This window comes from Colossoma macropomum, unplaced genomic scaffold (genome assembly GCF_904425465.1).
Source record: "Colossoma macropomum unplaced genomic scaffold, Colossoma_macropomum, whole genome shotgun sequence".
Taxonomy (NCBI): Eukaryota; Metazoa; Chordata; class Actinopteri; order Characiformes; family Serrasalmidae; genus Colossoma; species Colossoma macropomum.
The window spans coordinates 359,962-384,383 of record NW_023494797.1 but is presented as its reverse complement, the minus strand read 5'-3'; the positions used below and the strand labels follow the sequence as shown (position 1 = coordinate 384,383).

The 24,422-nt window shown below is 40.1% G+C and overlaps 1 protein-coding gene across 1 annotated transcript in view; it reads left to right on the top strand.

Moving 5' to 3' along the window:
• ptpn5 (protein tyrosine phosphatase non-receptor type 5) overlaps positions 1-24,422 on the top strand; it is a 96,183-nt gene that overhangs the window by 52,576 nt on the left and 19,185 nt on the right. Inside the window, exons 7-9 of the mRNA XM_036584482.1 lie at positions 5,910-5,994; positions 12,450-12,526; positions 23,067-23,204. Coding sequence (XP_036440375.1) covers positions 5,910-5,994; positions 12,450-12,526; positions 23,067-23,204 — 300 coding nt within the window. The remainder of the gene's footprint in view (positions 1-5,909; positions 5,995-12,449; positions 12,527-23,066; positions 23,205-24,422) is intronic.

Here is a 24,422-nt window from a genome sequence, read left to right as displayed (position 1 = left end):
AGCTAAAGCTACCCCATGTGAGCACCACTCATCTCACATTCACGTGTCCAACAGGTTTGCCCCACTCAGTGAGACACCCTCTGAGACGCCTGTTGAAAGAGCTCTGGTTATAGGCGATTTTATTTTACGGCACGTGAAAATCGCTTCTCGCTTAGGGGTGCCAGTATCAGTTAACTGTATACTGGGAGCTAGGGCGCTGGATATTAGAGGGAAACTGAAGCTGCTAGCTAGCCGTAGATATTTGAGGATAGTCATTCAGACGATGTCCGATGCCGTAATATGCTCCAGCCCCATCCCAGTTCGATATGGCGCCGAAACCTACAGCAGGTTATAATCGCTGAACTGCTGGTTGTCAGTGGTGCTCAGAAAACAATGTGGGATTTGTAGATAATTGGTCTACTTTTGAGGGCAAGCGTGGTCTTTTGAGTCGGCACGGTATCCACCTCTCGCGGGGGTGTACTGCTCTCATTTCATGTAGCATAGCTTGTAGTTTAGACAGCCAGTGTAGGACAGTCAGTCGTTGACAAACCAGGGCCAAGGCCAGGCAGCAGACAAACAGGCTAAACTGACTGTCTGCAAGCTGCCTTGAGACACCACATAGGTTCCACCCAATTGAGGTTGTGTCTGTTCCCTGAATAAAACAAAGCATCAAAAATCCTTGAAAAGTTTGCTCTAGTAACTTGATTGATATCAGACCAGTTATACCAGTTTGGAGTGACAGCACCTTTGGTCTAAAACTAGGACTGCTTAACATAAAATCTCTCACACCTTAGGCCGTTGTTGTAAATGAAATTATTACCGATCATGATTTCGATGCTCTGTGCCTCAATGAAATGTGGTTTAGACCCGATGAATACTTTGGTCTAAATGAAGCCACCCCCACAGGCTACAGTTATGCACATATCCCTCATTTAAGTGGCCGGGGTGGAGGTATAGCAACCATCCATACAAAAGCTTTAGGTGTAAGCCAGAAAGTAGACAACAAATTCTCTTCTTTTGAAATTCTTTTTCTTAATATAAGGGATCGAGGAACAAATAAGAATTCCTTTTCACTAACTACAATCTATAGGCCGCCAGGGCCGTATTCTCAGTTCTTACAGGAATTTTCTGACTTTCTATCAAGTTTAATAACGTTTTCAAATAAAGTAATAATTGTTGGAGATTTTATTATCCACTTTGATAAACCACAAGATCCACAAGGCATTTATATCTATCTCAGACTCTGTAGGTTTCACTCAAAATATAAAGGGGCCCACTCATTATTGCAGCCACACTTTAGACTTAATTCTGACCTTTGGTGTAAACATAGAGTGTGTATACATGCACTCAATAATCCGAACATAATCAGATTTCTGCAGTTATCATATTATTCAAATGATCGTGTAAGCACCATACTCTGATCTAGAAGTCCGATTAAGAAATCTGATAAAGAGAGCTGGATTTTAGCTCAGTAAACAGATTTCTTAGTGCATGTAAACTCATGCTCTGATTTCTATCGGATTTCTCAGTCTGTGCTTGCACGAGAACAGACGGTGGATGTCACAAGATGGCAGCAAAATACTGTTTGAGTGGTACTGAAACCTGAATATAAAGGATTTCTATATTCTTCATCTTCATCTAGAGGATGTAAGTTCATATTTTCAGGTGAAGTGGTGCGATGTTAAAAAAAATATGCGATGTGAAGTTTGAGTTTTACATTATGTTTACGTCACGTCTTCTTCTGTGAGTCTGTTGGCTGGTTGCAAAGCAGAAATCCGATTATTGCTTGACTCATGTAGACCCGGAGTTTCTCATTATCTGATTCCTCAAGTGCATGTAAACATGTTAATCAGATTACTGACAAAATCTGATTTTCTGCAGTTATCGGATTATTAAGTGCATGTATACACATTCATAGAGCATTTAGCCATTCTCCCCCAGAGCACAGCAGTCTCAGATTATTACCTAATCTCATATGAAATTCGCTTTAGCCGTAATGTTCGTTCATCTCCATGCTATCGTGTTAAGCAGACTATAACTTCTCCCACTGCTAGTAGCTTTATCAGAAACCTCCCACAATTATCAGCTTTTATCAGCTGTCCATCTAATCCTACCGAATTAGTTACTATGACCAAGTGCTTAGAGGATACTTTTTGATCTACTTTAGATAATGTGGCTCCATTAAAAAGTAAAATAATAAGGCAGAAAAAGCTTGCCCTGTGGTACAAAGCAAGCTTTAAAACAGACCGTCAGACATCTAGAGCGAAAATGGCGCCTGACTAAACTAGAAGTATTCCAGTCTACCTGGGGGGAGAGCCTTATAGACTATAGAAGAGCACTTACTGCAGCACGCTCAACCTATCTCTTCTCTCTCATTGAAAATAATAAAAATAATCCTAGATTATTTTTAGCACAATTTCCAAATCAACTAAGAACCAAACAGTTACTGAACCCCATATTCCATTAGCTTATAGCAGCAATGATTTCATGAATTTCTTTAGTGATAAAATTGAAAAAATTAGGCAGAAAATTGAGAATGCACAGTTAAACTCTACAAAATTGCTGCCTTATAATGCCAATCTAGATCTTGAGAATATTGTAACTATTGCAGAGAGGCTGGAATCATTTACCTTACTTCAACAAAATGAACTAGTTAAAATGATTTCCTTTGCGAAACCTTGTACTTGTATATTAGTTTTGATTCCTACATGTTTACTTAAAGAAATTTAGCCAGAAATAACCAAGCCTGTCAATAATAAACTCCTCTCTCAGCCTTGGCTATATCCTAAAAACTCTTAAACTAGCAGTAATTAGACCTCTGATTAAGAAAGCTAACCTTGATCCCTGTGAACTATCAAATTATAGACCTATCTCGAATCTTCCCTTTACATCAAAGATCTTGGAAGAAGTTGTGGCAAAACAATTAAGTACCTATTTGCCTAGAAATTATATACATGAAAAAATTCAGTCTTGTTTTAGGTCACATTATAGTACAGAGACAGCAAGAGTGAAAATTGTAAACAATCTTTTATTATTCTCTGACCAAGGAAATGTATCTTTGCTAGTCCTTCTTGATCTTAGTGCGGCATTTGACACGATAGACCACTCTATCTTACTAGATAGACTAGAAAACCTTGTAGGGGTAACAGGAATAGCTCTTTTCTGGTTCAGACTGATCACTATCAGTTTGCAAATGTAAACAGTAAATCATCTGTTCTTGCTAAAGTATGATGTTCCACAAAGCTCTGTTTTAGGACCTATATTATTCACATTATATATGCTACCACTGGGTACTATTATCAATAAGCACAGCATCAATTTCCACTGCTATGCTGATCACACACAGTTATATATATATCAAGCAAACCAGATGATAAATTTCAACTTCAGCAAGATTGATGACTGTATAAAAGACATAAAAGACTGGATGTTGAGTAACTTTCTTCTACTTAACTCCTTAACTTCTGCTTCTTTGTCCAAAAGCTGCTAGAAACAATTTTAACACCTAAACTTAATAGTTTCTCAGTTGCGTCAGGCACATCTGTAAAAAATCTTGGTGTCATGATAGATCCCGATCTGTCCTTCGATGCAATAAAACAAATATTACTAGAATAGCCTTCCTACATCTCCGCAATATTGCTAAATTAAGAAATGCATTGTCACTACAGGATGCAGAAAAGCTAGTTCATGCATTTATTACCTCAAGGCTAGATTAGTGTAATGCCCTGCTGTCTGGATGTTCCCGCAAAAGCCTTAACAAGCTTCAGATAGTCCAGAACGCTGCAGCCAGTCCTCACAAAAAAAAGATGGGTTATAAAATTAAATATAAATAAATAAACTTTGACTTGACTAACTTTGACATGAGAATAATTCTTTGACATCAGAATAAAGGTTTGTTTACATTTATAACTAATTTGAGTCACTTACCTAAATAGGTGTGAACCATCATGTTAGAGGTGGGATCTGAGCAAAAATAAAATGCAAAATAATGCACTTGCATACCAAAGGGGTAAGTCAAAGGAAAATAAGTGGGGAACAAAATCTGATAAAGTTTTTATCTTTGAGTGATATGAAACAATCAAGCTCTACTTGCTTTAAATCTGAAAAGAAGGGTGTTTCCTTCCATCCTTCCACTGTGAAAAGATAAGTCAGCGTTGTGTTTCAGTGGTCTGAAAGCAGGGATGCTGCAAGGCCCTAACTATTATTTAGCCCTGTTAAGGGATATATATTGTGATTTCTGGGAAACAAACAGATGCAGAAACATAGTGCTTGCAGACAAATGTTTTAGGATTTATTGAACCAGCAGCAGTACAGCACCACCTCCCGGCACTAACTGAAACCACTCGGGAAGCAGGCAGGTCACCAACAGCCACACGTCTCCAGTACATGGTAGACAAGAACATTGTCAAAAAACCTCACCGCCCACTACAAAATGACACAACCAACCCTGCTGCACACATAATGTCCACACAGTCACATCTATTTACAAATTAAAGTCTCTCTTACTGCACTTGCAGCGCTTTCCCAGGAGACTCCATGCATCTACAGCTGAATGAACCAATAGCAGAATGCTACACAGCCCTCTATTCAAAGGTCCAAATCTTCTTGGGGATCTACAAAAGAGGCCAGCCAGAGTCTGACCACTGTTCCTGTGAACTGTTGTCCCTACCTGTCATTGGGATCTAGTCCTAGTGAACACATATATATCATAAATTGTCTTTTTTTAGAATGATTTAAGTTGTTATTATATTATGCAATTACATTAGCATACATTTCCATATTCAGAAGTACATTATTTCAACTGTATTATAATTTTAGTGCTTCAGTACGTTTGGTTCAGCTGAATAATATCCAGTATATATATATATATATATATATATATATATATATATATATATATATATATATATATACAGATTAATAATCAGAGGTGAATGGTTCTCAGACACACACACACACACACACACCACACACTATATAGACAAAAGTATTGCAACACTTACACATCGCATATACAGGAGCTTTTATGACATCCCATTCTAAATCCATAGGCATTAATATGGAGTTTGTCCCCCCTTTGCAGCTATAACTGTTTTCACTCTTCTGGGAAGCTTTCTACAAGATTCTGGAATGTGTCTGTTGGAATTTTTGCCCATTTATCCAGAACAGCATTTGTAAGGTCAGACACTGGCGTTGAACGAGAGGGCCTGGCTCGTAATCTCCATTCTAGTTCATCCCAAAGGTTGGTGGATCGATGGGGTTGAGGTCAGGGCTCTGTGTGGGCCAGTCAAGTCCTTCCACACCAAATTACCCAACCATGCCTTTATGGACCTTGCTTTATGCGCTGACGTGGTGGTGGTTTGTTGTCCTGCTGCAACAGAAAAGGGCCTTTCTCAAACTGTTCCCACAAAGTTTAAAAACTCCAGCAGCACTGCTGTATCTGTTCCACTCAGACCAGCGCAACACACACTAACAAACCACCACCACGTCAGTGTTACTGCAGTGCTGAGAATGATCCACCACCCAAATAGTACCTGCTCTGTGAGGGTCCATGGGGGTCCTGACCACAGAAGAATAGGTTAAAAGGGGGCTAACAAAGTATGCAGAGAAACAGATGGACAGTCTGTAATTGTAGAACAAAGTGCACCTATATAGTAAGTGGAGCTGATAAAATGGACAATGAGCGTAGAAACAAGGAGGTGGTCATACTGATCGGTGTACACATCTACACACACACACACATATATATATATATATATATATATATACACACATTTGTGTGCATGTGTATCAACCATTCACTTCTGAAGTTTGTCCCTAGTCCCCCTTACACAAACACACATGCTCACCAGCTTTAGGAAATTCATGGATACATTTAAAACCTGAGTGTTATCATCTCTGTGATTCTGTTTCTGTTCTGGCTTAAATAGGAGACACCTATGAATTTTGTAGACCCAAAGGAATTCAATATCCCAGGTGTGGTGAGGAAGAATCGTTACAAAACCATCCTGCCAAGTGAGTATTTTATTTATAAGAAGTAAAAGCTTGATTCAAGAATATACATTTGTCGGCATTTTAAAATGTAATATGTATAATTATTAATAAATGAATGATATTTGATTAAAATTATTCCAAAAATTTCAGCTTGATTATGAATAAAGAAAAAAAACTGTGCACTTTATTTAATATATTAGCAAGTTTGAAGACTTTCTCGTCTTTCAGTAGAAAGTCACTCTTAACCTTTATAACCCAAGTAGACTCTCAGATAAGCCACTGAAGCAAGATGTGTTTTGCTTGCTAAGTGTTTAGAAGGTAAAAATAAACATCTGTTTGGTAAAGGATTTAAATGATATTGAGACTAATAAAGTATGTTAGATTCATTCAGTTGTCTCAGTGAATCAGTGCCTTTATTTAAGGCTGCTGATTTCCAGATTAGGTGTACTCAGTGTATACAGCAGTGGGTTATGGCAAAGCCTCATCTATCAGGGATGGCTAGAGATGTAGATGTATTACATTTAACTGTTTTTAGGCATAAGTAAACATTTACCAAATGCATGTGAATCTCTGTATTACTGCTTTGTTTTTTGATCACTGTGTGGATGTGATTTGCTGGAAAAATGGTACACTTTACTTAAGAGTAGTATTCATAAGGCAACATGACACCTACAGTACCTCCAGTGTTACTAGAACAGTTAAAGATAAGCAAAAGCTATGATTATCAGATTATTATTTCACATAAGACACGTCAGTGAGTAAAATAATTCATAGAAAAAAAGATTTTCTCAAAAGTGTGTCCCAATTACTGGCATCTCTGCCTTTAATACATTGTGCCATGCCTTTGCCAAAATAGCAGTACTGTGTCTTCTCCTAAAATGCTGGATAAACACAGACTCTAGAGTCTTTGCTCCTCACGTGTGGAATCTCCTGTTTAGCTCACCCTGTGTTTTCAACTTTAGTTTAGGCAGGGCACTACAAATGCCTGTGGTCAGTTAACAATTTTTGCATGGATTTATACTGGAGTTATACTTTAGCCTACTTGAATAAATCAGAACCAAGCTGAATTTTAATGTAAAATCAAATATATAGCAATTTCTTGAAATTGGTAGGGCTGGAGTAGAAGTCAGGGGGTGTCCTCCTTGGGTTCTGTGTGTAGCTTTTGCAAGGGAGATCTCAGTCCACTAGAGACAGTTGTAGCGCGAGAGAGAAAAATAAAACATGTTAAAAAAATAAAAAAATAAAAGCATGTTAACGTTATTTCTGGTGCGGAGTTCAACTCATCTGACTTAGCCCAGAGTGGTGTTTTTATGCTGACCGTAGGCAGCCAGGTGAGTGTGTGCAGGGGCACAATTGTGCAGTGTCTGTGCAGTTCTGTGCAGGTTTCCTGGCTCCACCTGTGAGCCATGCTGCTCCTGCTGTCCAAAACAGAAGTGCTGAATGTAGCCTGTTCTCATTTTGCATCTTGGACAGAGCTTTGCTGTCTTGGATTCTTAGGTATTTAGCATTTTAGCTGGTGAGGTTCCCAACCCCCACCACAATATATAGTCACAATACCGTAGCACTTTAGTGAACGAAGAAATAAGGGACAGACTATGATTTCTGCTACAAAAAGTGCTTTTTGCTAGCACCCACAGAGAAGGCACATGAAAAGCAGACCGTTTAGCAGGGAAGGTACCCTTTAGTCATAGCACTCCTCTCTGTGGTAGACCCTTAACCCACACTAACTAAACCCACACCCCGACACAGTTACACACAAGCAGCACATAGAGACATCCCCAACCAACAAACAATAACTTAAACAACATTAAAAAAAAGGACATTTAAAGTCCCTTTTGATGGAGGGGGGGGAAATGCACATGGCGCAGATTTGCATACCACGCCTCCAGAGCCCGTTCTGCAAACTGAAGCGAGTAGTAGCTGGTAGCTAACTCATGTGCACTGGAAGCACACTGCCTTGAATCCGTCTCTGGTGACTGACCTAAACTGGACGTCGGTTGCCTTCCAGCCAACTAATCTTTCTCTTTCAGTGTGTGAGCATGGCTGGTCATATTAGGGATATTGGCGAGACCGCTTCGACGAGTGCAATGAGCCATCTGCCACCAACGCAGCCCACTCAATCCAAGTTTCATAGCCATCAGCAATTCTCCTGGCCGGCTTCCATTTCCCTGCTAGCTCAGGTTTAAGGCATTGTCTCGTCCCCTGGAAAAACTTTAGGAAAGTGTGACAAAGCAGTGTGAGGTTATCTTCAGGACTCTAGAATTTTCAGATTGTTGATAATCAGTACACTGTCAAAAAGAACACTAAAAATGAAAGTGAAATGATGAAATAAATAGTTTATAGTGTTAATTAGTTAAACAGGCAACTTCAAAATCACAGCCAAGTTGAAGATGAAAATTGATCTTCTACACATCAACATCCTAAGGATCCGCGAACTAAGGACACTTTTAATCAAGAGAGTACGTCTGCTACACACTTACTATCTATCTACTACTCTGGTCATGAACAACAAACAAGAAATGGAGTGGCTTTCATTGTGAATAAGGATATACTGCTGTGAATGATTAATGCCAATCTTATTTTGTGCACAATTCAACTTTACAGTCAGAAGAAGAAAGTGAAAAGTTTTATGATAAAGCTCTGGCTAAAACTGACAAGACCTGCAAACAGGATTTACTTCTGGTAATGGGAGACAGGAATGCAAAGGTTGGAAATGAGAAGGAGGGGAATACAGTTGAATAACACAACATTGGAAACAGAAATTGTGAGATCCATGACTTTGTGAGTTTGCCTGTTTAACCTGTACACTGAACATGTAATAAGAGAAGTAGGACTGGAAGAAGATGATCAAGGATTCAAGATTGGTGGAAGAATACTCAACAGCCTTAATCAGATAACATGACCCTCAAAGAAGAAAATCAGGAACATGTCAAGGCTCTCATAAGGGAAGCTGAAAAACAGAGTGAAAAGATAGGACCGCAGCTCAATATGAAGACAACAAAAGTTACAGGAAAGATCACTAACTTCAAGATGAAGACATAGAAGTGGTGGACAGCTTTTGCCTTCTTGGATCAATTAACAACAGAGGATCCAGCAGTTAAAGAATACAACACAAATTGGCACTCTGCAGAACAAGGCAGAATTTTTTTTTAAAACATCTTCAAAGGGAATGCTGTGTCTCTACAAGAAATTGTACAGAATTGTCCAGGCTGTTGTCTTCTCTGGTTCTTTATGGATTGGGAAGGCTAGACGAAATTTAGGACAGGAAAAATATTGATCCCTTTGAACTTCTTGGTATCGGTGAAGACTTGGTGAAGAGTACCTTAGACAGCAAACAAAACAAGCACATGGACCTTTGACCAAATCAGACCTCACCTCTCTCTTCAATCCTGGAAAACCATCTTAAGAATCTGAAGAAGAAGTTTATTTATTGAATAAACAGTTATGCTTGGAACAATTGAAGGTAAAAGAGAAAAAGGACAACCAGCAGCAAGATAGATGGATTCAAACAGTGGGATCATTAACAAGCTATTAAGAAGCATAACCAAACGGAAGGCAGGATGTTCTGGAGGAACACAATCCAGATTTTCTTCACTGCTGTTTGCAGACTATCCATAGTGGTTGGACACATTTCCCGATGTAACTTCACAAATGTCTTTTAAATCGTGCCTGAATTTCACTTAATGAACTTACAGCATCTTGTGTATTTTTCTTCCTTCAAGCCAATACAAAGGATAAACGTCTGGGAAGTGAGGAGGCCAATTGCTGGAGTTTTGGGAGAGGAATGTTGTCCCACTTTGTCTGATGTAGGATTCTAGCTGCTAAACAGTCCTGGGTCTTCTTTGCCGGATTTTTCGTTTCATGATACGCCAAATGTTTTCTGTTGGTGAAAGGTCTGGACTGTAGGCCGGCCAATTCAGCACCCGGACTCTTCTTCTGCAAATCCATGCTGCTGTGATGGATGCAGTATGTGGTTTAGCATTGTCTTGCATTGAAATATGCAAGGCCTTCCCTGAAAGATAGGAGCATATGTTGTTCTAAAACCTCTATATACTGTTCAGTATTGATAGTTCCTTTCCAGATGTGTAAGCTGCCCACACCACAGGCACTAATGCAACTCCATACCATCAGACATGCAGACTTTTGAACTGTGTGCTGATAACAAGCTGGATGGTCCACAGGACATGGCGTCCATGGTTTTCAAAAAACAATTTCAAATTTTGATTTATCTGACCACAGAACAGTTTTCCATTTTGCCTCAGTCCATTTTAAATGAGCTTTGGCCCAGAGAAGACGGCGGCGTTTCTGGATCATGTTGACATATGGCTTCTTCTTTGCATAATACAACTTTAACTTGCATTTGTGGATTGCACAGCGAACTGTGTTCACAGACAGTGATTTCTAGAACTGTTCCTGAGCCCATGAAGTGATTTCCAGTACAGAATCAGGCCTGTTTTTAATGCAGTGCCACCTGAGGGCCCAAAGATCTTGAGCATACAAATTTGACCTTCGTCCTTGTCCCTTGCGAGACTCTGCCTGTCTAAAATGCTATTTTTATACCCAGTCATGAGTTAGTTGCAAATTGCTCCTCCAGCTGTTTTTTATTAGTACCACTTACTTTTCCAGCCTTTTGTTGCCCCTGTCCCAACTTTTTTGAGATGCGTTGCTGCATTCAAGCTCTAAATGAGTTAATGTTTTTGATGAAATGGTAAAATGTCTCTGATATGTGTTCTGTGTTCTATAGTGAATAAAATATGGGGCCATGTGATTTGCAAGTCATTGCATTAACATTAATTGACATTTTACACAGCTGATTACATCAACAACTTTTTTGGAATTGGAGTTGTGTGTGTATGTATATATATATATATATATATATATATATACATATATATATATATATATATATATATATACAACTGTCATTTTGGGACATTTCATTTGGTCCATTCCACTTTAAAAGGAACCCTGGCAGATCCCTCAAGAGATGTCACAGCTACTAGAGAAATGAGTGACACAAAAAAACTTCTTTGACACATAAGATCTCAACCAGTTCAGTACAGTGCCAGAGAGGCCCACCCATGTCAGTCTATTAATTGATATATTGTCGTCAACAGTATCAAATGCTGCACTCAAATCTAAAAGGAGAAGAATCAAATCCCTTTCATTTTTTCTGAACCTGGGATTACACTTGTTTTTTTTTTTCTTTGATGCAAAACATGCTGTAAAAAACATTCTGTACTGCTGATTGAAAAAAAAACTACATCTTATCAGGAAATAAATATGTTTCTCAAATCTGTGTGTGCCACATTTGTTGGCCCCCCTATATTTAATACTTTGTGCAGCCTCCCTTCACACAAAGATAAGAGCTCTGAACGTTCTCTTATAATGCTTAATGAGACTGGAAAATGCATGACAAGAGATCTGAGATCATTCTTCCATGCAGAACCTTTCCAGATCCTTCAGATAACAAAGCTCACACTGTGGACTCTCCTCTTCAGCTCCTCAGGTTTCCTTTAGGGTTAGGGTCAGGGGACTAGGATGGCCAAGGCAAAACCTTAAAAAAACTGCGCCCAGTTTAAGCATCCTGACTGAGGCAGTCAGCTTTTTATATTATTTTTGCTAGTATTTGATAGAGTCTGTGATACCATGTATGCGAATAAATTGTCCAGGGCTTTTGGAAGAAAAACAACCCCACAGTGGGGATGAGGTACTTTTCTGCATGGGTTTTCTGCTTGGTGTTCACGCAAACTGTAGGTGCATAAGTCTGTTTGTCCTTCACAGCAGAGGCTTTCTTCTGGCATATACCTCAATTAGATTTCACTCTTAAGAACTTCTAGGGGTGCCAACAATTGTGGAACACATAGATTCAAGAAACATATTTCTTTCATGACAAGACTTTTCAGTTCCACCACTCTGACATTCTCACATATTCCTCAATGATAATAAACTAGCCTACTTTCTTCAAGTCTGATAAATGAGACACTGGTTACCCAAACTATGCTAATAAAGGTTATAAAGTATTTAGTTGCAGTAATAGTGGAAGTAAGTCTTTATTGTATCTTCTTTGGGCACTTTGGCTGCAGCATAACTAAACAGGAACACAAAGTGTCATTGATGCAAAACACAGTGTTTGATGAAGAAAAGATTTTTAAATGCAAACATACATGGTCCAAACACAGGACATCCTACTGGTCTGGACAAACACAGAAGTTACTAAAGTGCCAGTAGCTCCCCCTTGTGAACAATCAGTGAGTGAGTATGTGAGTGAATCACAAACCGGGTCCAGGAGGTGCTTCGCACACAACATACACTGTTTTACAAGGAAGAATGTCTTTAAACAGTGTTATTTTGGTTAAATTGGAACCTACATGAAACTACAGTTTGTGTCTTCCAAAACCTGATTTTTTTTAAACAGAACAAATAAGGTACTACTTAAATGTAACTTTACATAACCTGTCATGTCAATGTTTCAGATACACACAGTAGAGTTTGCCTTCAATCAACAGAGGATGACTTTCTCAGCACTTACATCAATGCCAACTACTTGAAGGTGAGTTTATTAGAATTCTAAGCCAATTTGTTTAGTTTTACTGTAGTGTGTTTGTACAATGTTAATGGTAAAGTTTTGAACACATTGTGAAAAGATAGAGAATATACATTAAATGAGTGAAGAGGTCACTGTCCTTCATAAGACAGGGAATAGCTTTAACAGATTCACACCTGAAAATATCCATCTCATTATTGCCTTATTAGAGCAACAGTGGTGAAGCTGTTCATCACTGAAATTGTGATGAACCTGTCTAGGAGAGGACACAAGTGTATTTTGACCCCCACACACAGTGAGGAGGGTCATTGGAGGGGCAAAATGTTCTTCAACAATCAAGAATTGGATACATTATGGAGTTGTTTGAGGTCACCAAGTTTCCATAAATACAATTATATGCAAACTTTTTACCACCACAAAAACATATTTTTATTTTTATTTTTATTTTTTTCACACAATCTGACTGGCTCTGTCAGGAGCCTAGGAAACAGCCACGGTTAGATCTTCCAAAAGAAAAATTGTCCAAATTCACACAAAAACTATTTTCTCTTATCTGGAGAGATAATGTTTGTGAAACAGGTTTTAGATCCCTTTCTTTATGTTTTCCCACCTCATCCAGTGAATGTGTTTTAGGTAATATGGGTTCTCAGTTTAGAAATGGAAATGTATGTCCTTAAGCAACACTTCTGTAAATTCCCTCCATTGTATGCACAAAGAATAGCAACACCATTGCTTTTCTTTAAGGGCTTGAATCACCATGTTTTCTTGACCTTTTTTTAGCCATGTGGCAAAAAAATCCTTCTATTCATTAAAGAACATAAATCATCACTTATCTGTCATAACAACATTTAAAATATACTTATATTAAAATTTTCCATGAAAAATCTCATGTCTTAGTTAAGACCTGTTCGAACTGGATTAGTTTTACCTGGGAAGGTGCTGTAATTTGAGTGATTACCGAAAAGATTCAAAATATTAATCCAGTACGAGTCTGCAATGTCAATAGATTTTACAAGTCAGCTAACTAATAATTCTGGAGCAATTACCTTCTATAATTTGTATATTATGTATACTTGAAATGAGATGTAAAGTCTTCTCACTTATCCAATGTTGCTGGACATATTTGCCATTTAGCCATTCAACGTGTTGTTATTGTTCGTAAGTGTGGCATCTGTTGCCAAATGCTGAGGTAAATGTCAGCATGTTTCGATCCAGGCTATTTGGGGTAATTTGGGTAAATTGCACGGATACTTTATCCTGTACAAATCAACTTGTCAAATCATATACAAATCACATTACCAGACCTCCTCTGGTAAAACTAATCCAGCTTGAATAGGGCTTTAGTAGAGGGTTGTCAACATACAAATAATTTGTTTGCTTTCGATGTTTAGCTCCCACACACTGCTTAAGAAAAGTAAAAAAGTTCTGAGTGGTGATGTTTCCCGCATTTCTTAGAAGTCTATCTTGAGTAGCAGACTCACTCCAAGTCGCTGCTCAAGGTTTTAGGTCTCATCTGCTCCGACATGACAGTGTTCACTATATGTTTGATCTCCACATCTGCCAAGTGCATCTTCTTGTGCTTTGCGTGCATTGTAGGGCCTGTTTGGCTTTGTCATGTTTCTGTGTTCCTGCCTGGCTGCATAACTGTCCACATTGTGCCTTTTTCACATCTTTGCCTGTTTCATCTCTTTATATTAGAGGTCGATTTAGGAAGGTGTGGACATTCAGAAAGGCTGAGCTCTCTTTCATTTAGAACTATAGGACCATCATACAGTTGTATGCAACTATTTGGACATCCATGGGCAAATTTCATATTTTGAATATATAAACTAAAATAATCTGTGCATAATATTCAGTGTCCAGTAAACTGGATATTTTAGCTCAGGTACATGAGAGAATTCTTGAAAAATGACAAGATCTTTCTGTGTTTACAGTATGTACGGTTGCATGAAATAATTTCTGAACTCTTGAAACTACCTGGACTTGTCCAGGAAAGTCTCCTGATATACTGTATATGGCCATTTTGAATTTGATGCCAACAACACATTCCAAAAAAGTTGGGATGGAGGATGTTTACCACTGTGTTTCATCACCTCTTCTTTTAAGAACACTCTGTAAGCATGTGGGAACTGAGGAGACTGACTTCTGCAGTTTTGAAAGTAAAATGTTTTCCCATTCTTTACTGATACAGGATTTCAGCTGCTCAACAGCTCGGGGTCTGCTTTGTCATATTTTTCAATTTATAATGCGCCAAATGTTTTCAGTGAGTGACAGGTCTGGACTGCAGGCAGGCCAGTTTAGCACCCAGACTCTTTGAATACGGAGCAATGCTGTTGTTACATGTGCAGAATGTGGTTTGACATTGTCTTGCTGAAATAAGCAGGACCTTCCCTGAAAAAGATGTCATAACAAAGTGGAAGCGACTGGAAATGACAGCAACTCAGCCACAAAGTGGTAGGCCATGTAAAATGACAGAGCGGGGTCAGCGGATGCTGAGGCGCATAATGCGCAGAGGTCGCCAACTTTCTGCAGAGTCAATCGCTACAGAGCTCCAAACTTCATGTGGCCTTCAGATTAGCTCAAGAACAGTGCGTAGAGATCTTTATGGAATGGGTTTCCATGGCCAAGCAGCTGCATCCAAGCATTACATCACCAAGTGCAATGCAAAGCGTTGAATGCAGTGGTGTAAAGCACGCCGCCATAGAGCAGTGGAGACGTGTTCTCTTGAGTGACGAATCACGCTTCTCCGTCTGGCAATCCTATGGACGAGTCTGGGTTTGGCGGTTGCCAGGAGAACGGTACTTGTCTGACTGCATTGTGCCAAGTGTAAATTTAGAGTGGAGGGGGGGTTATGGTGTGGGGTTGTTTTTCAGGAGTTGGGCTCGGCCCCTTAGTTCCAGTGAAAGGAACTCTTGATGCTTCAGCATACCAAGAGATTTTGGACAATTTCATGCTCCCAACTTTGTGGGAACAGTTTGGGGATGGCCCCTTCCTGTTCCAACATGACTGTGCACCAGTGCACAAAGCAAGGTCCATAAAGACATGGATGAGCAAGTTTGGTGTGAAAGAACTTGACTGGCCTGCACAGAGTCCTGACCTCAGCCCAATAGAACACCTTTGGGATGAATTAGAGCGGAGACTGCGAGCCAGGCCTTCTTGTCCAACATCAGTGTCTGACCTCACAAATGCGCTTCCGGAAGAATGGTCAAAATTTCCCATAAACACACTCCTAAACCTTGTGGAAAGCCTTCCCAGAAGAGCTGAAGCTGTTATAGCTGCAAAAGGTGGGCCGACATCATATTAAACCCTATGGATTAAGAATGGGATGTCACTCAAATTCATATGCGTGTGAAGGCAGACAAGTGAATACTTTTGGCAATATAGTGTATCATTCAGCATTAATAGTGCCTTCACAGATGTGTAAGTTACCCATGCCATGTGCACAAATGCACCTCCGTACTATCATGAATGCTGGCTTTTGAACTGTGCGCTGATAACAAGCTGAGTGGTCTTTAGCCCGGAGGACACAGTATCCAAAAAAGAATTTCAAATTTTGATTTGTCGGACCACAGGACAATTTTCCACTTCCCCTCAGTCCATTTTAAATGGGCTTGGGCTCGGAGAAGGTGACAGCATTTCTGGATTCTGTATGGTTTTTTCTTTGCGTTTTAGAGTTTTGACTTGCTTTTATGGATGCAGTGGTGAACAGTGTTCACCAACAGTTGTTTTCAGAAGTGTTTCTGAGCCCATACAGTGATTTCCACTAGAGAATCATGTCTGTTTTTAATGCAGTGCTGCCTGAGGGCCCAAAGATCACAGCCAGCAAATACTGGTTTTTGGCCTTGTCCCTTGCATACAGAGATTTCTCCAGATTCTCTGAATCTTTTCATGGTGTAATGGACGTAGATGATGAAAAGCAAAAGTTCTTTGCTATTGTACATTGAGAAACGTTATTCCTGAATTGTTGTAGTCTTTCACAGAGTGGTGAACCCCCATCTTTACTTTTGAAAGACTCAGCCTCTCTGGGATGCTTTTTTATACCCAGTCATGTTACTGATCTGTTGCCAATCAACCACCAGGTGTTTTTTTTTGTTTAGCATTGCACAACTTTACCAGCCTTTACTTGCCCCCGTCAAACCTTTTTTGGTACACATTGTTGGCATCAAATTCAAAATGGGCACATATTTTTCAAAAAACAATAAAATTTCTCAGTTTCAACATTTATGTTGTTTTTGTCGTCATTGCATTTTGTTTTTATTTATATTTTGCACAGCGTCCCAACTTTTTTGGAAATGGGGTTGTAATTTTCGTAATAATTATTAATTTTATAAATAAAATATAATAACAAATAATGAGCTTTTTAACTTAAAAAATATACTCTGATTTATATTAATATATTTAAAATGATCAAATAGTTAAAACACTCGAGATTATTGATAAGTTAAAAAACATTACATAAGCTACGTTACGTATTACATAGATTTATGTGTAATATTACCTATATTACACACCAGTGTCTTAGACAGAAATAACATTTCGGAATGTTCAGTTCGCAACAATATGTTATTTTTTCCAGGTTTTGCAAGATTTCATGTGCCTAATTCCCACGTCTAGTATGCTGGACATTTAAATCCAATGAATAATTACAATATATTATCCCCAAATTCATAGAACATCATCTACTGTCACACCTAAATACACATAAGATTTTATTTTCAACAAAACAAATTTTCAACAACATAAATCTATTATACTAAAGAAAGATTACTGGACAATAAAATTAATCAAAATGTGTGTATGTAGACATAAATATATACTGTTTCCTTTTTTCACAAGTGGGACCTTCTAGATGGATATACAAACAAAGCATTTTTTGACAATATTTTTTTTTCATATTTACAGTATAATAGTAAGCTGATAAACAATAAACATATTTTTTCTCTTTTTTTTCTTGCTTGCATTTACTGGTGCTGCCAACAATTCTAGAGGGCAGTGTGCTTTCACAACAATGTTGTAGATGCCCTGTCTGCCCTGTTTATGCAACAGACTATACCACTCTTGTGCAATGTTAATGCTTACCAAACGTGCTATGATTTTTTTTATATTAAAACAGATAAGCCCGTAAAGAAACACAAACATGATGTCCATTTGACTGCTGTCATGTTGTTTTAGTTAAGATAAAATTTGGAGTACACAATACTGTTGTCACACTTCCAGGTCCTCCTCCCCTGCCTAACATGCTCCAGGACTCCATTTCCCAGAATCCCAATCCTCATGACATCATCCCTTTCACCAATCACAAATCTCTGCCTCGTTCTCAGTCACCTGAATACTAATTCAACACACCTGTACCTGTTTGCCTTAGACTTTAAAAGGTTCCTGGTTTGTTCTCCTCTTTGTGAGGTATTGCCACACTACTGGTTACTGAGTGTTTATCTTCTATTTTTATGGCCTGTGTACTGAACCCATTGCCTGTTTCTCGATTGTTTCTCGATTGTTTCTCTTTTGGATTTGCCCCTTTTGCTCTGGTTGCCTGTGTTTTTGTATTTTCTGGTTTTTGACTTTTGCCTGTTTTTGGATACTGTTTTTGGATTTGCCCTTTCTGCTCTGGTTGCCTGTGTTTTTGTATTTTCTCGTTTTTGACTTTTGCCTGTTTTTGGATACTGTTTTTGGATTTGCCCTGACTTGGTTCACTCATTAAACCAGCTTTTGTTTTTAAGATCCGCGAGCGTCTTTCTGTGCTTGTTCAGCGTTACAGAATACCTCGCCTCAACCAAAGATGGCGGATCTGAGAGAACTCCACAGCACCGTCAACAATCAAGGCCAGTTGTTGGCACAACATAATCACCTGTTTGAGTCGATGTCCAGGACTGTGGGTAAGCTCACTCATCAGCAAAATCTGCAGAAGCTGATTACAACATAATCAGCTTCTGCAGATTTTCTCCGATATTAAATCCCTTTCCTCCCAGTTAAGTCAGTTAGTGCCTAAACCCTCCATCTCTTCGACTCCCGTAGTCAACTGAACAGCACCTGCACCAGTTCCCAGTTCTGATGACACGATAAGTACGACAAATCCCAATTTGTGTAAAGGCTTTTTGTTACAGTGCTCATTGTATTTTTCAAATTCCCCTGCTAGTTCTGACAACTGACGCATTGCTTTTTTGATTTCTAGACTCACAGGTAAAGCTTTAGACTGGGCCACTGCTGTTTGGCCTTCTCTAGAGCAGAGCACATATGACCAATTTTTGCAGAGCTTTAGGGGTGTTTTTGATCACCCCAATGATGGTCGCTCCCAAGGAGAATTATTATCACAAATCCGCCAGGGTACATGTTCTGTAGCGGATTACTCCCTGGAATTTCGGACATTAGCAACCAGAAGTGGCTGGAATGAACCCGCACTTGTAGTGACTTTTCGTAAAGGCTTAAACGCAGAAATTCTGTCTGAACTTGCTTGTAAGGATGATGGACTGTCTTTGGACGATCTCATTGCCCTGGCTATTTGCCTGGATCAGTTGAAGCACAGTTTCAAAACAAAAATACACCGCATCGCTACGCTCCACACTACTCAGCAGACCTTTTCTTCACCCAAACCAGTGAAACCTGATGTCCCTGTCGCTGAGCCTATACAGGTGGACAATTCCCATCTATCCAAGGAGGAGCGCTTACGCAGGCTATATGGGGGTCTGTGCTTGTATTGCGGAGAAGCGGGTCATGTATTATGTGACTGTCGCCTCCGCCCGAACAGACCTCAGGTGCCACTCCCAGGAAAGCGTGTGGAATTTATTCCACGCGCTAATGTGGTGAGTGGTCATCAACATACTATGATTTAGTAAATCCTTTCTGATTCCTGTTACCTTGTTCTGCCAAGATTTTCTTATTGTCGTTTCAGCCCTAATCGACTTGGGACCCCTTGGCAACTTCATCCAGGCTAATCTGATGAACCAGTTGGGGATTGAGAAAGAACCACTGCCCACAACTTTGCGACTGTCAGCCGTGGATGGAGGACCCATTGGATTAGGGAGAGTGACTCATAAAACACATCCAGTAAAAATGAACGTTAGTGCTCTCCATGCTGAGGATATGTTTTTTCGTACTTGAAACCACTGACTATGCTGTAATTTTAGGTCTCTCCTGGCTGAAGACACGCGATCCTAAAATCTCCTGGTCTCATAAGGAGATCCTGTCATGGTCCCTGTATTGTTTTGAAAACTGTTTACTAGCCCTTGCTATTTGGGCTAACTCCACGTCAGTGGAGAGTCCAGCTGTGCATACACAGTTTAACATTCCCCCTGAATATGCTGATCTGGCTGAGGCCTTTGACAAACTTGACGCTACAAAATTACCCCCTCATAAAGATTATGACTGTTCCATTGAACTGCTGGACAACGAATTACCTCTCAAGTCTCGTGTTTATCCCCTCACTCAGGCAGAGGAGGTCGCCATGGAGGAGTGCGTGCAGGAGGCCTTGGATCAAGGATTCATTCGTCCATCCACATCTCCGGCAGCGGGAGAGTTCTTCTTCGTGCAGAAGAAAGATGGAGGACTTTGTCTGTTCATAGACTATAGGGGGCTGAACAACATCACCAAAGCCTATCCTTACCCCCTTCCTTTAGTGCCAGTTGCGTGGGGCTAAGGTGTTCACTAAACTTGACTTGCGTAGTGCCTACAATTTGATTAGGATAAAAGTAGGCAATGAATGGAAGACTGCGTTTCTCACCACTAGGGGGCACTATGAGTACCTTGTTATGCCTTTCAGGCTCCGAAATGCTCCCTCAGTGTTCCAGTCATTCATTAATGATGTGCTCCGAGATATGTTGGAGATTTGTAATCGCCTATATCAATGACATTTTGATTTACTCAACTGACCTTCCTACCCATGTTAAACAGGTTCGCCAGGTCCTGTCCCGTTTGTTGGATAACCAATTGTATGTGCTATGCTGTGTCATAAGTGCTGATGGTGTTTTCATGGATGATAAGAAAGTGTCTGCAGTGGTTAACTGGCCTGTGCCTACTACTGTGGAGGAGCTGCACCGATTTCTTGGTTTTGCTAACTTTTACCGAAGGTTCATTCGTGACTACAGGACAGTTGCAGCTCCTCTCACTGCTTTGTTGAAGGAGGGAGCTAAAAGACTGATGTGGAATAACCAGGCTGAAATTGCTTTTCAGCGCCTTAAGGACACGTTCACCTCAGCTCCCCTGCTAAAGCACCCTGACCCATCTAAACCTTTCATTGTTGAAGTTGATGCTTCTAATGTGGGGGTTGGGGCTGTCCTGTCTCAACACCATGGTGAACCTGCTAAATTGTATCCTGTTGCTTTCTTTTCCCACAAGTTGTCACCGGCAGAACAGAATTACGGTATAGGAGACCGTGCTGGCTATGAAATTAGCCTTTGAAGAATGGCGGCACTGGCTGGAAGGTGCTCAACATCCATTTCTGGTTTTGACTGACCATAAAAACCTTGAATATCTGCGTTCCGTAAAACGACTAAACTCACGGCAAGCTCGTTGGTTTCTGTTCTTCTTGAGATTTCAGTTTACCATCACTTACCGTCCGGGTTCACGTAATACAAGAAACAGCACCAGAAACAGTCCTAGAACCCAAACCAATACTCGCGCCTATTCGTTGGGAAATAGATTCAGAAATCGACGAACATAATAATCGCAACACGCTGCCCTTTGAAGCATCGTGTTCGACCTGCTCCCAATGTAAAACCCCCCGCACATTACCTGTTGGCAAACTAATGCCATTACCCATCCCTTCTCGCCCCTGGTCTCATATCGCCGTAGATTTCGTCTCTGACTTGCCTATATCAGAAGGTTACACCATTGTTTTGACTGTGGTTGACTGATTTTCCAAAGGTGTACGCTTCATTCCTTTCTCTCACCTACCTAATGCCCTACAAACTGCTGAAAATCTGTTTAATCATGTATTTCGTTTGTTTGGTATCCCAGAGGATATCGTGTCTGATAGAGGTTCATCTCAAGTTTGGAGAACGTTCATGGAAAGATTAGGAATCAGTTAGTTTGACATCTGGTTACCATCCCCAATCTAATGGTCAATGTGAGAGAGCAAACCAGGAACTAGGCAAATTTTTGAGGCTTTTGTCATAACAACCAACATGACTGGCACAGATACTTACCCATGGGCAGAGATAGCTTGGAATTCTCTCACTAGTTCCACTACTAATCTCACTCCGTTCCAGTGTATGTATGGTTATCAGCCCCCTCTTATGCCATGGACAGCCACTCCCTCCGAAGTTCCTGCCGTTGAGTCCTGGATGTCCCGCAGTGAACAGGTATGGGAGGAGACCCATCAGCGGATCGAAGCGGTACTCCGGAGACAGAAACACCAAGCTGATCGGCGACATGGTGACACCCCTTCCTACTCCATAGGAGACAGAGTATGGTTGTCGACCAGAGATTTCCGTATTTCTGAGGGGAGTAAAAAAACTTCTGCCCAAGTACATTGGTCCATTCAAGATCCTAGATAAAATAAACAATGTTACTTACCTGTTCAGTACCGAGTGTGTAACTCCTTCCATGTATCTTTGTTCAAGCCCATAGTCTCTGGTCCATTGGATGAGGTCATGCCTGACACCAGTTCCCCACCTCCTGTGGTCATGGAGGGTGCACCCGTCTATGCTGTCTGGCGGCTCCTGGACTCTTGTCGGCGTAGAGAGGGCCTGCAGTACCTTGTGGACTGGGAGGGGTTTGGACCGGAACCCCTCCCAGTCCGGGGGGGCTGGTCGTCATGGTCGTCTTCATTCGCAAGCTGTCTCGGACTCTTTGGGGGGGAGTACTGTCACGCTTCCAGGTCCTCCTCCCCTGCCTAAAACGCTCCAGGACTCCATTTCCCAGAATCCCAATCCTCATGACATCATCCCTTCCACCAATCACAGACCTCTGCCTCGTTCTCAGTCACCTGAATACTAATTCAACACACCTGTACCCGTTTGCCTTAGACTTTAAAAGCTTCCTGGTTTGTTCTCCTCTTTGTGAGGTATTGCCACACTACTGGTTACTGAGTGTTTATCTTCTATTTTTATGGCCTGTGTACTGAACCCATTGCCTGTTTCTTGATTGTTTCTCTTTTGGATTTGCCCCTTTTGCTCTGGTTGCCTGTGTTTTTGTATTTTCTGGTTTTTGACTTTTGCCTGTTTTTGGATACTGTTTTTGGATTTGCCCTGACTCGGTTCTCTCATTAAACCAACTTTTGGTTTTAAGATCCGCGAGCGTGTGTGTGTGTGTGTGTGTGTGTGTGTGTGTGTGTGTGTGTGTGTGTGCTGTAATTCTTCTTTTTTTTTTATTCATTTGATTTTGTTATTCCTTGCAGTTTACTTTGTTGGTGTTCATTGTTCCTTTTATTGCTTCTTTGTTTTAGTTTTCACTTGTGTCCCATTTACTCTGTTTGTATTGAGTCACTTGCTCTTTGTTTATGTCTTTGTCGTTTATCTTGTCTGCCTATACTCTGACCTCTGCTTAGTATTACAGTGATAATTTTTTGAGAAGCCTTAATGACATGTTAAAAATTGTTTGTTTGTCCTAGGGCTATGGTGGGAAGGAGAGGGCATACATTGCCACACAGGGTCCAACTGTAAATACAGTAGGAGATTTCTGGAGGATGGTTTGGCAAGAACACTGCCCAATCATTGTCATGATTACAAATCTTGAGGAGAAAAATGAGGTAAGACACATACATTCGGACTAGGTATATATACATAAAACAGACACACACACCACACACTCAAGTTACCAAGGTGAATACTTGACAGCAGATTATATGCTGAAAAGAAGGAAAGAAGCAGAAAATGTATACAGAAACTCTTTTGTAGCCTAAGCACAGAGGCACATAGTTTAGATCTGATGAAGATTCTTCAACAGTCTTGACAAACTCATGTTAAAATAATCTTCAGCACAGTACCAGAACACCTGGAATAGTACTGCCAATCCAGTATATAGGAAGGCAGTTTATAGTACTTGCAGAACAGCTTAAAAAGCTACTTTCTACACTCCAGGCCAGTCAGCCTTCTCTCTTCAGATCTAGTTTTGGCTTTGACAGAACCCTCAAAACCACACCAATGAAGAAGCCATTTCCCTTACAGAACAGCTGCTCAGCCAGTGGCCTCACCCACTGCTCATACTGCATCTTTATGGGCCACACCCCCGAGCCTGATGCCAATACCATGCTCCTGAAGCCAGATAATACCATTTATGTGTTATGTTTATGTTTTTATCATGACCTCCCAGTCTTGGCTTCATTCCATCCGTGCTTTACATAACCCGGGTTGTACCTTGAACCTCCTTCTCACTTTCAAGCTTTGTGTTATCTGCACCTGTGTCTTGTTTCTAACTATTTCAATCAATTGTTTTAGTACAATGCTTTGTAATTTCTCAAACGTAATACAATATCTTAATTTTTACAAATAATGTAGTACTTTATTACATTATTGGGAATTTATTACATTTTCAGGCTGACCATATGTAATACCTTATTACATTATTGGAAATGTATTATATTTGTCGATTGATAATTTTTGCTTTAGTGCTATTATACTATGGATGATGGTGACACTTTTAAACAGAGGTATCAAAGGTTACAGTGCTTTTGTGCTGTACACAGGAATCAACCCAGCCTAGAACGAGAGGAGCATCGAAGAGACAAAGTCTTAGAGTTGATTTTTCACTTAGAAAGACCCTCCACTTTTAGCAGTTCTTGAAAGACTGGCCCTACATACAACTATAACTTGCCTACTCTGGACAAAGTAATAAAGTCTTATGAGAATCAGATGAAAGAAACTATATTTATGATAGAGAAAAACAGTAAATCAGTCAATTTAGAACAAAACACAACAAGAGGACTAGCAGTGGTACTTCCATTCTTGGCAATAATGTAATAAAGTAT